Source organism: Genypterus blacodes, unplaced genomic scaffold (genome assembly GCF_046128005.1).
Source record: "Genypterus blacodes isolate CSIRO-AG114 ecotype Tasmania unplaced genomic scaffold, CSIRO-AGI_Gbla_v1 ptg000055l_1, whole genome shotgun sequence".
In the NCBI taxonomy this organism is placed as follows: Eukaryota; Metazoa; Chordata; class Actinopteri; order Ophidiiformes; family Ophidiidae; genus Genypterus; species Genypterus blacodes.
Genome location: NW_027466867.1, coordinates 2,857,146 through 2,872,174, shown reverse-complemented (window position 1 = coordinate 2,872,174; position 15,029 = coordinate 2,857,146). Strand labels below are relative to the sequence as shown.

Sequence of the window (15,029 nt, the reverse complement as noted above, 5' to 3'; positions counted from 1 at the left end):
CTCTCTAACAGCAGAATGTGACTCTGGTGAGACGATCTGAGGCGACGTGATGACAACCGACGTCTGAAAGCACCAGCAGGCATTTTTATATCAACACATCTAACATTAAAGTCATTCAACCCTGATCACATTGCAGATAATCACAGCAGGAGGTGGCAAGCAGAGATCTATTTGGCTGTGTGTTTGTGTCGCCCCGTGTGTGTGCGTGTGTGATCTTGCTGATCCAGCACTTGTAGGAGTGACACAGGCTGACATAATAACACCTTGTCTCACTAATAGTTTGTGTTATTGCTGCTCTAACCTATAATCGCTTCCCTTTGTGACGCTGGCACCGACTGAAATATCAAATTGTCTTACACTGATACGTTCAAAAAACACAACACCTGTCGTATGTCATCAGGTGACACCTCCGCCCACACCCACACACACACACACACACACTTCAGGTTACTACTTTGGTCAACAGCAGTCATTCTCAGAGTGACAGGTTTGTTTTCATCTCTCGAGGAGACACACACACACACACACACACACACACACACACACACACACACACACACACACACACACACACACACACACACACACACACACACACACACACACACACACACACACACACACACACACACACACTTAAATATAAGATAAAAGATAAAATAAAACTATGAGTGTTTTGATGTCTCTGCATGTTACATCTTCTGTCTCTACTTTGAAGAACACTTGTCTGTAAAAAGTCCCAGTCTGTGTGTGTGAGTGTGTGTGTGTGCACGGTTTACACGCCTGATGTACGCATGTCGGCTTTGAAGCAGCACAGGTGAGGACGGCGCCACATGAGAGTGAGCAGGTACGGTTGAAGCGCCCATCAGAGGCCCCTGCTTCCCTTTCATCGTCTTATTTACACAAGCGGCAAAGACGACAACATGGCGGCAAAAACGTCTGCGCCCAGCGTGTTTCCCTCTGCGTGCCATACAAATCCCGACTTCCCCCTAAAAACACCCAGCAGAGCGAATCTGAGCGGATGTTTGATGCGCTCGCCGCAGCCCCGTCCTGTCTGATCCCAACCACTCTGATGCACTAATTAGCACAGAAATAGAAGCTGTCACATAGCGGCGAGACAGAGACAGAGACAGAGAGAGAAAGAGAGAGAGGGGTTTTACTGGGGTCTGGGAAGTTCAAAATGTTCAATAGATCATCAACAAAAAACCCATAGAAATCCACTTTTGGCTGCATTATGTCATCTTTCACCATTTAACTCTGTATGTATGTACAAGATGGCTGCCTGGTCTCAAACTGCAGTACCACAAACACTTGCAGGGGGCAGCATTATTCCGTTTAGTGGCCTTGCGTAATTTGTCTTTTGTTGACGTTCGCCTTTATAGCACTAGTAGAAAATGCAGATGACTAATATTGTCTCTAAATAATTTGCGGTCTAACGTAAAGACAGTAAGGACGCTGCCCCCTGGTGGATACACTATTTAATCCTGCAGATTGACATTCAGCACAAAAGTGAAATTGCTTGCGACGCATTTGTGGTCACTTATGAGGAGTTAACGTGGTCGGAAGGCTGCGGCACATTTAGTCCGACGATCTGCCATGAGTCGGGAGGGGGGGGGGGGGTGAGAGCAGAGGTAGGGGTGGTGTGTGTGTGTGTGTGTGTGTGTGTGTGTGTGTGTGTGTGTGTGTGTGTGTGTGTGTGTGTGTGTGTGTGTGTGTGTGTGTGTGTGTGTGTGTGTGTGTGTGTGCGCGTGCGTGTGTGTGAGAAAGACGAGGGTTTGTCGACGGGAATTCTGCATCTTCTGTGTTTTTGTACTTAAGACATGATCATAAACCGCCATTGTAACATGTGAATATGAGCAAAAACTATGTCAGACTCAGCCGCCTCATGATCTGACCTCTTTCTGAGATGAAGGGCCTTTAGTGCTGCGAGGTGGCATGGTAAACAAACGAGAGACCTACTTTTAAAGTAGTTGTGCGTTCTTCTGTGGGGTGAGAGGATGAGTAACACCTGAGGATCTGAAGTCAAACATGTTTTGTCTGCAACTCACTCGGTTTACACCTCAACACACCTCAGCGGCCTTCAACACCCGGTGAGTTACGGCGTACGGGCACGCCTAAGGGCGACGGAACAAACAGACGGGGGCGAAGACGAGGTTGCAACTTTCGTGGGGGTGGGGGGGGAAATCGCACGCAAGCGGCAGAGACTGAGGCAGAGCGAGAGAGGGAGCAGGAAGTTTCAGTGGAGGGGGGCGGGGGGGGAGGTGGGGTGGTGGGTGACTGAGTGTGAGTGAAGCACGGAAGGAGGATAGGAGAGGAGGATGAAGGGAGAAGGAGAGGGGGGGTTTGTTTCCTGTCGCCATTCCTCCCTGCCCACATAGACAGAGAGCGCGAGAGAGAGAGAGAGAGAGAGAGAATGTCATGTGGCCTGCCTCTCTCTCTCTCTTCCTCCCTCCCTCTCTGGGTCCCTCGCTTTCCTCCGCGCCGAGTGATGTGCTCCCTCCCTCCCTCCCTCCTTCCCCTCCGTCCCTCCCCCTCTCCCTCCCTTCTCCTGCCCTTCAAAGCTTCGACATGTCATCTCCCACCACAAAAACAGAGGTGGGAAGACTCGCTGGCGCTACCGCTGCCTCAGGGTGTCTGGCACTAAAGCTGCCTGCAAATACAGCAGGGAAGGAGGAGGAGGAGGAGGAGGAGGAGGAGTGAGGAGACAGGGAGAGAAAAGACGGAAGGAGGGAGGGAGGGAAGAAGAAGGAGATAGAGACAGAAAACTGAAGGGTGAGAGCAGGACGCTGTGCATTAACCAGCACTCGTAAAGCCCTGGGCATCAAAGTGTGTGTGTGTGTGTATAGGAGCTGTTATTAAGGTGAAGAGTCCCGTCTGTTTGTGTAAAAGCAACACTGTCTGTCTCTGACGTCTCTCACACACACAAACACACACAGAGAGAGAAAGAGACTTCCAGCAGCTCTCTCATGGTTTTATCTGTGTGGCACTGGCTCAGTACACACACACACACACACACACACACACACACACACACACACACACACACACACACACACACACACACACACACACACACACACACACACACACACACACACACAGAGTAATTTGCTGTATCTCAAACATGATTTTCCATGAGACGCCGGCGTATTTATTGTGACTCCAAACGCACATCATGGGGGAGGCTGTTCCTCGCCAAAGTTGGATGCTTCCCGGGCCGCCGCCGCCGCTTTGCAGCTCAGATACCACGAAATTTGCAGATTGATTTAAGAAGCAATTATGCACTTGGCTTCTTCAACCTCTGAGGCTTTCTCGAGGGGGGGGTGAATGAATTGGTGATTGGCTCCTCGACAAAATAAGCACATCTGACCGTACCAGGGCGGAGAGCGCAGAAGAAGAAGAAGCAGCCACAAGAGCCCAGCAAACAAGCACAACACCAACAGGAGCCTCAGGGGGACCCTGTGTGCTGACCTGCAGACCAACAGGCCAGAACTGCACTGAATCTTAAAGAGACCATAACCCAACATCCTGGTCCTCAGCGACTGAGACGAGCTGGTGGAACGGTTAAATAGTTTGTATTTACTTTAGGTAACGGATAAAATCGTTTACGGGATTTGAAAGTCAGCAGAGGTGAAAAGGTAAAGCGAAGCACAGTGACGCCACGTGTAATTACACAACCGCCAAGTGGGAGCAAAATAATAGAGCGAGGAACTAAAGTAACCTGTAATGTAGCTTTGTGAAGATGCAAATAAGAAACAGAGAGGCGCCATGACTCAGCTTAAAGGAATACAGCTTACGGGAACTCACAACAACAATAACATTAACAACAGCATATCTTGGGCTTTTGACTTATATATATATATATATATATTTCTTTGCATCAACGAGTTCATATTCAAACACGAGCCGGCTGTGATCTTTTCGCTTCAAGTTCAAAAGGCGACAAAACAAGAGGGAAATCAGCCAGAGGCCTCAGACGGAGCGGCTTCTGTTTGTGTTTGGAGAAGCTCCAGTGAACCTCCTCCTGCCACCTGACATCACCTCCAAGAAGCGTAACCGTGGCGATAAGAGAGGTGGAGGTGGTGTGTGTGTGTAGGGAGGGGGGGAGGGGGGGATTGCCTTTATCGCACGCCGGCGATGACATCTCTTCTTTTGAGAGCGTGTTTACATTAGACCGAGCGCCGTTGTGGTGGTTGCGTAAAATGGTGCCGTCGAGCGTGGAGGAACACACCTGCGTTTCCTCAAGAGAAAGTCAACATGGCGCTGCTGTGTCTCTCTCTCTCTCACACTCAAACACACACACACACACACACACACACACACAAATCCACATCCCGAGTTCCCAAGCCCACTCTGTTCGTGGTTCGTGACTGGTGCAGCCGATCCCATGACACCAGCGAGTCTCCGGCTGCTGTATACATAGAATCAGAACCACCACAGTGCCAGCCTTTAAGCCCCCTATTCTACCCAGCATGCAAGAGGCACAGACAGTGGCGCTTCATTCTCAGAGAACCTTGAAGAGCCAAATTTATGGCTCTGCAGAGAAACCACAGCAAAGTGCCACAGGGCACCAAACGGGAAAAACAACTCGGGGAACCAGAGTTAGACATCCAGGCCAACTGCACTAGTGAAAACTCCTATGATAATTTATAGCTGCACGCAGACGGAGTCGCACCGCCTCCCATTGTATGGACGGAGTCGGCGTCATACAATGGCTAATTCTTTCTGGTTTAAGCTACTTTAATACAAATGTGGTGAGTGATGAAGGAAACGCAGAGACGCGGTGATGTGATCCTGTAATGTCGACTCGTAATGTGAAGTCAAGTTTAATCCTACAGGTGAGGTTTGGTCTCAGTCTGACTGGAGTTTCATGTAAGTTTGAAGCATTTACAGTACACAAAGGAACCCACATGACACTGACACACCTCCTAAAACATTTAGGTTCAAGCAATTTCAGGCCTCTTAATTTAAATAAACAAACTTGTATTCTGAAATAAGTTTCTCAGCTGTGGTGAGTTCACACGTTACAACAAATATCAGGATTTCTTTTTGGTGGTAAAATCACAATATACTGTAAGAATAGAATATTTTCATTTATTTATGTACAAATAAAAGAAATAAAGCACCAAAATGATAAACATATTATTTGTACCAGTGTTCCTAACTGACACAGATGATTGAACTCCTGGGATATTTAACCCTACTGAGTCATGAATAAAACGTTAATGTGATGGTAAACAAGCTTAAGTTCATCAGAGGAAACATAAATGTTTACAATTGTCATATTGTCCTGAGGACTCAGGGCAACATAGTGCCAGCAGCAACATGAACTCTGATGGCCCTGAACTCAACTGTGGGGGAACACTGCCACCCGCTGGCCATCTTTAGACCTGCACCATGACCCTAGAGATCACAAATCATGAACTATTTTACAGTCTGATCATATATATGGGCTCTCAAGGACAATGGGACCCAAACTGACATGGTGCATCTTTGTTTCCTTTAAATGTTTTCTAAATCAAAGATCTTAAACTCCATAAAATACTGCAAAATAACACAGACAAGATATGATTAGCAGTTCTGTAGGATTTCAACAGGAAGAAAAGTGAGTAAAAAAAGGTGAGAAGTCTGAGAAATAGGTGAGTTTAAAGCAGATACACAACAACAAATAAACCTCAATACAATCAAAAATAAGAACAGTTTACACTAGAAATCTTCTTAATAGTAAATAGAGTAGGAGTAAAAACCAAAAAACTACTAGATATCAAGAGTGTAAAGCAGTTCACAGTGGGTTTAAATTGAAACATTAACTTCTTTTTGATCATCTACTGAACTTTGACTCAAATCTTCACGACTCTTTTCGCCCGTCTAAAGTTAAAGCAGCAGTTGAAATGAGCTGAACCACTTTCATTACTTCCCACAGCGCTGCATGTCGGACCGTGCCGGCCTCTCGCCCCCTTTGTCGCTCTGCTCACTTCACTGACCAGCCGCACTAAATCCCACTTAGTCCTGTGAATGGACTCATTTGTCAGTGCTAAGATGGATGTAGATGGTGTGTAGATAGCAGGTCTGAGGGCTAAGCTGTGTCAGGCTAAGAGGCGATGATATCAGGCCTCTCCACTAAGCCCCGCACAGCGTCGCTCAGGCACATCTGATAACACGGCTGTCAACAGATGACTTCAGATCCTCAGGTGTTACTCATCCTCTCACCCCACAGACACACGCAGACATACTTCTCTAAAGAAGGTGTCTGGTTTGTTTACGACGCACAACACGCAGCGTTTCTATCTGTCAACACCAGCTTACAGGCCACAGCTCACATTGTGGGCTGGGCTGCTTTTTTCAAGTGGTGCCACCTGGTGTGACGCAATGTAACTAAATTAGCTGAATTACAATCACAATAACAATTAAGTGTTTTAGCCAGAGCCGTGTTACTGTGGCCAATCTGAAAGATGGAAAATTAACTCTAATAAATTCACTAAATCCTCAAAATTAAAGTTTCCTCGCTAAAAAATAACTATAAGATCAATCACTAACATCATTAAAAGCAGGCATTATGAATCTCTGCTTAGACAGTTTATGACTAAGTGTCTACTTTTAAGAAAGCATATAAATGAGCTACACATCACTAAAGAATGAATTGAAAACATTTTCATTGTCATTTCTGCCGGAAACGAGCCAGGATTGATTAAATGGACATTATTGTATTGAGATCTGGACTCAGTTGTGTCACTATAACTGTAATATGTCTAAAAGCTGTGATGGCTGTCAGTCAGTGCTGGTTTGCATCAGACTGAACGGTGAATCACCCAGCGGAGCACAAACCCAATCCAACCACGCCGAACATGGAAATGCGGCGTCCTGTCATTACTGGAGCCCTTTGTGACTCAAACATTTCATATGCAAATTCTGGGCCTTCCATGTCTTTTGATTCGACACTCCACGTTGGCGGCGGCTTAGACGACGCACGCACGAGGGCTGTTCAGCCTTAATAGCCTTTCAGACCGGATCGTCCCGGGCTTGTCTTGCTTTTACAAGCACCTGTGCGCGGATCAAAGCATTTGCTGTGTGTGTCAGCTTTGTTTTCGAGTGTGTGTCCTCACAGCAAACATGATTGACGAGTAATTGCCTCTCCAGATATTTCTCTCACATCGCATTCAAATAGAGCATTTCAATGGCAAAGTACGGAAATATCAATAAAAAGGTTTAAAACTGTTTGATATGATGCAACCGACATGTTTCACTCTTACTAAGCACTGTGCACATCAAAGTTGAACACTAGTTTCATCATCTTCTACTTGACTCCTGAAGATCAATGTTATGGGTTTCATCAGCATCTCAAACATCATATCGTCAATTCTTTAGCCCTATTTCTTCTATCTTTCTGACCACCGGCGTTCACCTCTCAGCAGGAACTCGTCTGAGGCCTCCTGAGAGTCTCCGCTTGGCTTTAATTAACACACAACTACTCCACCAAGTTAACTGGCAGAGCAATAAAATGTGTGCCTTCAAAGCAGGTGGGCATATTTACAAAGCGTTGCTCAAAGAGCCGTGGCGACTGCGCTCCTGCCCTCTTCCACGTCGATATCAAAGCCATGTGCACATCACAAGGTCACAAGCGAGACAACGGGAGACTATTTTTAGGAATGTTCTCCAGATGTCTTATAAAGAATGGAAATGAAAGGTGACCGGCGTAGGCTAATATTTACTCACTGATATTACTGTATTTATGTAAGTTAAACATTGAGATGAAACCTATGGCTCATTGGAGCGACGGGGGAGCTGAAGGATCGGGGTGACCTTAATGAGAACAGGACCCGATGCTTTGACGTGATCACTTACAGATGAAATGGGAGGCGAGCACGTGATGGCGTTGAGAGGGAGGAGACGCTCGGCGTGGGGTATGGAGGTATAAATGGAGCCCGGGTACATTTGGAGGTGAGCGGATTACACAGCCTCACATCTGCTGATCACCGTTTTACAGACCAACTAACAAAGCTGCATTCGGACCTCACAAACATGGATAATTGGAAGATCCAACTTGTTGTCGCTGCAGCTGCTTTCTGTGCTTTGGCACAAAACTGTCAGGGCTCATCCTCTGGTGTGGGAGAGGAGACGGCGACACCCAAACACTGGCAGGTGAGCATCATTAACACAGCGTTTATCTCAAAATGTCTGCTTTGAATAATAATGACATAAAAGCCCTAGAGTATTTACAAATCATTGAAATGTTATTTAGTCCTGAGTGAAGATGTTTGTGGGTTTCTCTGACAGGATGAGTTAGTGGAGATGGGTCTGCTGGGCTCGCTGATGAAGAGATCTAAAGCCCAGCGATTCTACGGCCTGATGGGCAAACGCTCAGGTAGCCCACAGCCCCCGAAAGTAACATCATGATGAAGAGGAGGGGGAGGAGGAAGACCCTCTTGTGACTGATTTAACTTGACTGTTTTGCTTTTCCTGTTGTCTCACAGGTGTAAAGCAGCCCATCAAAATAAAAGCAAGTAAGTTTGACTTGACCCATCACAACTGCAAACACACTGCGCAGTTTAATGTTTTAAGATGCTGAGAATGCTTTAAAATGCATTTCTCACTCTAAATCTGATCCTTTTATAATATAGTGCCAGTAAGAAGTAAATAGTTTCTCAAAAATGTCATTTGTGAATCATTTTAGTTTTGATAAGATGTTTGATCACATTTACACTCCGAATCAGGCAAAGCCACATTACAGGCTGACGTAAACGCACCAGAGGAAGCTTAATAACGACACAAATCCATGTTTAAACTCAACATTATAGTTTCATATCCACCAATATTGTTATGTAGTTTTCCTCATCCTGATTTTAAAACACAAAAACTAAATATGGTTCAGAAGATGTGAGCGGGAAATAAGGCCAAAACTCGTCTTAAGTCCCGTAAAGACGCGTAGAGACGAAAAAGAAACAAGTGGACTGAAACAAACACATAAAGCACAACACACACGCACTCACCGCATACAATCTGAGTTAAGCTAATACAAAATAAAGCTAACAGACATCGTAAAAAGAGCACAACAATCAGCCAAATCACCTGAAAACCTCAACGCTGCCAATAAAAACACGCTACAACGAAAGAATATCACATTAAATGAAACATAAGTGACTCACCAGAGATGAAATGAAGTCCTGCTGCCGGGGGTCGATTGGTTGAAGCGATTAACTGCCTGGATCATTCAGGGAGATTGGAACCTCAGACGCTCCGATCGCTTCATCACGTCAGACAGCTGTTGGGCACGTGCACCTGTCAGTTCGGCGTGTGTGTGGCATGTTCAAAGACCGATTGATGTTTGACCAATTATCTGTCCCTCATGTCCTTCAATAGTCAATTAAACATGATGACATTGATTCAGAAACTGCATTCATCTATTAAATTTAGGTTTTCACCGCAGTGGGACTTGAACATAATTATGAATTTAAATCCTTTAACTTAATAATTGCGCCTCTTCCCTTAAAGGGAATAACGGAGAGACGTTTGTGGGCCTGATGGGAAGAAGTGTTTCTAGAGGCGGTAAGAAGAGAAAGACAAACTATTAAAGCAAATTTATTGATATTAAAAATTATCAACTTGCTAATACAGTTAACAACTATGCTGAAAAGTACAAGGCTAAAAGAATCCCATGAAAATGTGGTTTTTAAAAATGTCTTCTGGTTCTTGCAGAGCCTCTAAGCAGAGTCGACCCAGCTGCAAAAACAGCTGCATCGCTTTCAGAGGAGCAGAAGCCAGGTATGATTAAGTGTGTGTGTGTATCAGTGTGTGTGTGTGCGTGTGTGTGTATAAAATCCTGAGGTCCTTTTATTTTTGTGCATTTTTCTTTACAGTGATGTCATGGCCAAATTTCATCTTCTCTATGTAACAAGCTCTTATTTTTATTCTTTCATCCGTCAGATTGGCAGGAGGAGGAGGAGGAACGAGCTCCTGTCCCCAATTTCTGGAGCTAGAAAAGTAAATTATCTACACGATTTTCACACCAGCACAAATACAAAACGTCACACTCTCCGAAAACACTCGTGCGTATTGGTTCTGTGTCGATACTGATACTATTGATCCCAAGCAAAAAGGAAAGTACAATCTTGAAAATGCATATTGGTTTGGCAAATAAAAAGTAACAGTTTCGCAAAATGCTGCCAGAAGTAGGCTTGGATTTTTTTTTTCTCCATTCACAGTCAACGACACACACACACACGCAAGCACGCACACACACACACTCACTCACACTCACACACACGCGCACATTTGTCCACTGACATTCAGAGTTTACGAGTCGGCCGTATAAAAACACAAACTCAAGATTCTCCCGCTTTGATCGGCCGTATTCAGCCAAACAAAGCCGGCTCCATGGAAACGCAGGCTCCTAAAATCATAAAAGTGACCCGAAGTGTGAGATTTAAAAAAACAAAAACAACAAAAATGAAGGAGAAGAAGAAGAAGCTCCATGCAAGTAAGCAGGGAAGAAGAAGATTTGTCGAGATTTGTTGACAGTAAGTGGGTCGAGGCTGCTGCTGCTGCTGCTTCTGTGTGTGTATGTGTGTGTGTGTGTGTGTGTGTGTGTATATATATATATATATGTGTGTGTGTGTAGGTCAGTTAAATCAGCAGCTCGAGGACGTTTGAGCTCATGTCCCTTTGGGCGGAGTCCATTTTAGCGAGCTGGGGTCGATGGTTTTGTTGCTGTTTCCTCGTTTGATCTCTTTGGCCTTCCACTCGTCTATCAGGTCCTGAGAGGAGGAGGAGACATCTTTACTTTAACATTACATCATCAGGAGGAGTGAACAGTTACACCTGATGTTGCACGCTGATGGTTTAAGGAGAGGTGTGAGATTGTTGTGAACAGACTCACCTGTCGCTTGAGGACCAGATGCTTCCCCTTCCAGTACTTCAGCATCTGGAGAGACTGCAGCGTGCTGACTATGTCCACCGGGTTCACGGCCGTCTCCTGACTGATTTCTTCTCGTCGAGACAAAACAACGACAATGATGAGACAACTACAAAGCTACTGACTGCTCCTTTCTGACACAGACATCAAATGTGCCATTACCGCCGTGCTGCCGTCTCTCACCTTTGATGGAGATCTCCTTGCCCTGGAAGTTGTACATGTATCTGAGCAACACCTCCTTCCAGTAGCTCCGATAGCTGATGAGGCCGAGGTCGGACAGGGGTCTCTCAGGGGAGCCCACCTTCTCCTCCACCTTGGACAGCAGGTAGCCTACACCGGGCACAGAGCGTACAGAGCAGATGTGAGAAAAGAGCTACAGAAAAAGGCTAAAAGTAGTGAAATAGCTGATAACTTTAAGTATTCTATTATATATCTATATCAGGAGAAATCAGTGAACAAATACTGACTGAAGTCGATGAGCATCTTGCCAAAGCCCTGTCTCATGTACTGAGGCATGGTGAGGATACAGGAGACGTTATAGTTGAGGAAGGAGTTCTTCTCCTTGAAGCAAAATAGGAGAAAAACGTCAGAGCTCCATCTGTGGCGTCACGCGTGTGCATGCAAACCTACACCTGTTTCCACTGTTACCTTGGAAAAGTATCCCACTAAATGGCACCCGGTGTTGTCGGCCTCGGTCATGACGTAGAAGAGGAACGGCTCCACGTCATAGTACAACGTTTTGTGGTCCAGGAAAAGCTTGGCGAGTAAACAAAGGTTCTGGCAATAAATCTGGGGACGGAAACAACACAAAAAGGTCACAGTGACACTTGATCGGCTGTAGTCTATTTTGAATTTTGAATATGAGTGTGTATGTGTGTGTTTTCAAAGTCTCTGGATGAACGATACACAAGCAAAGAAGGCTGTGACCATTGTTTCCCCACCTTGTTCTTTTTGCCATCCACTTCAAACACAGATATGGCCCCCTTTCTGTACACCTCGTCGCCCGGTGGATGCTTCCACACACACTTGGCCTGAAAACACACAGTAAATACATCAGTGTTACACAGCTAGGATAAAAATACACTGAATCTCAAATCCATTACTCCTCATGTTCTCCTTAATGCTGAACTAAAGCTGACCTAAAGAAAGGTCAATAATAGGTTCTAAGAATTCTTGGAAGACGAGGAAAACTCCCTAAAAACCCTGAACCTTTTTGGAAAAGAGGAGGAACCTGAAATGAGCAGGTGAGCAAGAAGAGACGTAGGTGGGAGAGGAAGCGAATTACAGAGACAGAAGCGGCGTAATGACACAGCAGAGTAAACACGTGAGATCCACTCTCTCTGATTACTCTCTCACCATGTGTCGCCTGAGGATGGTCTGGCTCTTCATGTACTTGAGGCAGAACTCGCAGACATAGAGGCGCCCCAGGCGGGCGTACTCCTCCGGGTAGGGCGAGTGGTACCATGTGTCCAGCTCGTAGCGCCCAAACAGGATGGTCTTGATCATGTTGCTGCCCTCTGTGATTTGACCCTGGATGCGCAGCTTCTCCTGCAGGAAGTGTAAATATTTAGAAACAGAAGAGGACAAGTCTCATCAGAGACGCGACGCAGACGGAGACCTGAAATGACCCGTTTCTTACCAGATCTTCAGACGCGCGGGCCTGGGCTTTCCTGAACAGCTCCAGGTCGTAATCGCTGGTGATGTTCTCCAACAGAGGCTCTCTGGTGTTGGCGTGCGTCTGCCGATGCTCCTGAAAGACGAAGAAGAAGAAGAAAGAAGATGAGACCACATACGCACTACAGTCGGCTTATTATCCACACACACACACACACACACACACACACACACACACAAACACACACACAGTGACGTACCATGTGCTTTTCCTTCTGCTCCTTTTGTAGTCCAGAGTTCCGTCCCTTCCTCATCTCAGCCACCTGCTCTTTGTACCTGCTCTGTTTTGATGTCGGTGTCTGAGATCAATACAAAAAGTGAGCAATCATTTCCATAATAACATCAGAGCTCAATAAATGACAGGGACAATTCAGATGAGTACCTGATGGCGTGTGGCGTGGCGTGTGTTGACCTCATCTTGTCCCTTGGCCTCCTCTTCTTGCTTCTCTCGGCTGATGGCTTTCACCTGCAGACCAAAAGTGACGGGTGGATCATATTCCATTATAATGTAAAAATACAGGACAAATGCATGAAAGGGGGCAAACTGTGATGAGGGAGTCGAACACAAGCACATAATGTTCAAACTGAAACACAACTATGAGTGGCATGTTACATCAGAGCAGTCAGATGGATACACAGATACACACTACACTTCCCTACACACCTTGCACTCATCAGCAGAGAGGTTGTGGTAAAGAGGGCAGCCCGATACAGCAAAGTGTCGCTCGTGTTTCCCCGTAAGGTGACCTGGGAAAAGAGACAAAGTAAATCATCAAGTAAAGAATAAGACCGAACACCCCCAGCCGCGACCCCATTGTGTTAAACGTGCATAAGGAGGCAGGGGGTCTTACCCAGCGAGTTACAGCCCGGCGTAGGGCATTTCATGTTAAAGTTATAGGTCTCGTGACAGCGGCGCCGCTTGGGTCGATGGGACAGGTCCTTGTCCGAGTCTCTGTTGCCCGGGTCTTTAGTTTGGCTCTCGTCGTGGGAGGCGTTGGGGCTGGAGATGTCCAGCTCGGACTCGGAGGAAGGGGCGTTGCCTGTGGGCGTCAGCGGAGGAGATTCATCGTGGTCCCCCGACCGCTTCAGGTCTGGAGTATCTGACACACACACAGGAGGTCAGATCGACAAGTTCAACCAACAGCTGTCACATGTAGACTTGTTAATGATGAAGAGGATGTATGGAGAGTGTGTAAGGCCACCTTGTGAGCTCTGGCTGAGGCGTGTGGAGGCTCGGGTGAGGCGCTGTCTCTTGGTAAGGTTCCCATCGCTCTCTGAGCTGTTGGTCTGTTCTCTCTCAGCGGACGAGTCAGAGTCTTCGGTTCCATCAGAACCACTTCCTGCCAGGTGCCTCTGTCAGAAACACACAACAGAATGAGCAGAACCCAACCTTACTCTACACTGATGTCTATCATCATCACCTGTCCATTAGCCAGTGATGTAAACAAGACATGACAACAAGAAGAGCAACTGTCAACAAAGGTCTAAAACACAGATGTAGTTTAACGTTTGTAGAATCTGGAATCCCGGTTGAAATGTTGACGTAAAGCAAACTGTTGGAGCTTTCACTCGGTGCCTTTATCTAGTTAACTCTTTAGGAAACAGGCTGATGAAAGCTAACGGTGGCTAATTTGCTAACGTCGGTAGTTAGCAGCAGACCAACCACTCACACACATACACACACATGTTTGAGGCTGATCTCATTTTACCAGTTGTATGTTTTATTTGGGTGATAATTGTGGAAAATGGCGCGTCAAATAATACAACGAGTGAGAATTAATAGCTTTAAGTAGCTTAGCATTGTTAACTTTAGCTTAGCATCCAGCTAAGTATCCCAGTTCTGGAGACCGTGGAGCCAGACTGCTTTAGCTTTATGGTGGATGCACTTAAATACTAAAGTTTACACCGCGTTCTGCATACTATAAGATATCAAACAACATATGACTAATAATTAAAGTATTGTGGTGGATTCGGCATTTACTGAATGTGCCGTAAACATTTTTATCCCTATAATATCTCATATTTAATTTCGGGTCGAGGCTGCTTGTCACCGCCCATTGAATTCAGTTAAATACACGAGTTCTCAACAAAACGGTTGACTATCGATTCGAAAAGGTTCCTAAATCATAATCTAGCGAGTATGAAGTTAAATCCAGTGAAATTGTCGGAAAATGGCGCAAAATCCTCCCCAAGAGCGCAGAGTGGAGCATGTCGATGCTAACGTTGCTAACGACCTTATACTATATTGTGTGTGTGATCTTCTGTTCGCTTACCTGTCGTCTACGGGGCATGATAACCTGAGCAGCGTCACTATGGGAGCGCCTGAATTAATAAGAAATCCACAAAGTTTATAGAAATAAACAGTAAAAGCCCGTGTTGGTTTATATTTTCGTCAGAAGTTCTTATGTACACTGTGTCGGCGTCTGTCGCGCCACATTCTACCCCA

The 15,029-nt window shown here is 45.8% G+C and overlaps 1 protein-coding gene across 2 annotated transcripts; it reads right to left on the bottom strand.

Moving 5' to 3' along the window:
- Nucleotides 1–9,563: 9,563 nt before the first annotated feature.
- Nucleotides 9,564–15,027, bottom strand: kat7b (K(lysine) acetyltransferase 7b). Of its 2 annotated transcripts, none has more exons than XM_076152177.1 (14): nt 14,857–15,027; nt 13,786–13,936; nt 13,435–13,683; nt 13,248–13,330; nt 12,966–13,049; nt 12,784–12,882; nt 12,549–12,659; nt 12,266–12,457; nt 11,851–11,940; nt 11,558–11,698; nt 11,377–11,470; nt 11,093–11,239; nt 10,874–10,980; nt 9,564–10,751 (listed from the first exon to the last, which is right to left on the bottom strand). In XM_076152177.1, exons 1-14 carry the CDS (start codon nt 14,872–14,874, stop codon nt 10,650–10,652), a joined length of 1,668 nt encoding a protein of 555 aa, XP_076008292.1. In that variant the 5' UTR covers nt 14,875–15,027; the 3' UTR covers nt 9,564–10,649. The 2 variants fall into 2 exon arrangements, with proteins under 2 accessions (XP_076008292.1, XP_076008293.1); XM_076152178.1 differs by having other exon boundaries at nt 13,435–13,674.
- Nucleotides 15,028–15,029: the final 2 nt, after the last annotated feature.

Excerpts from the sequence above, each read along its gene's own strand:
- kat7b (XM_076152177.1), bottom strand. Across the intron at positions 13,331-13,434 it reads GCCGGGCTGTAACTCGCTGG|GTCACCTTACGGGGAAACAC; the intron begins GTAAGACCCCCT and ends CTCTTTTCCCAG. Across the intron at positions 12,883-12,965 it reads GCCACGCCACACGCCATCAG|ACACCGACATCAAAACAGAG; the intron begins GTACTCATCTGA and ends TATTGATCTCAG.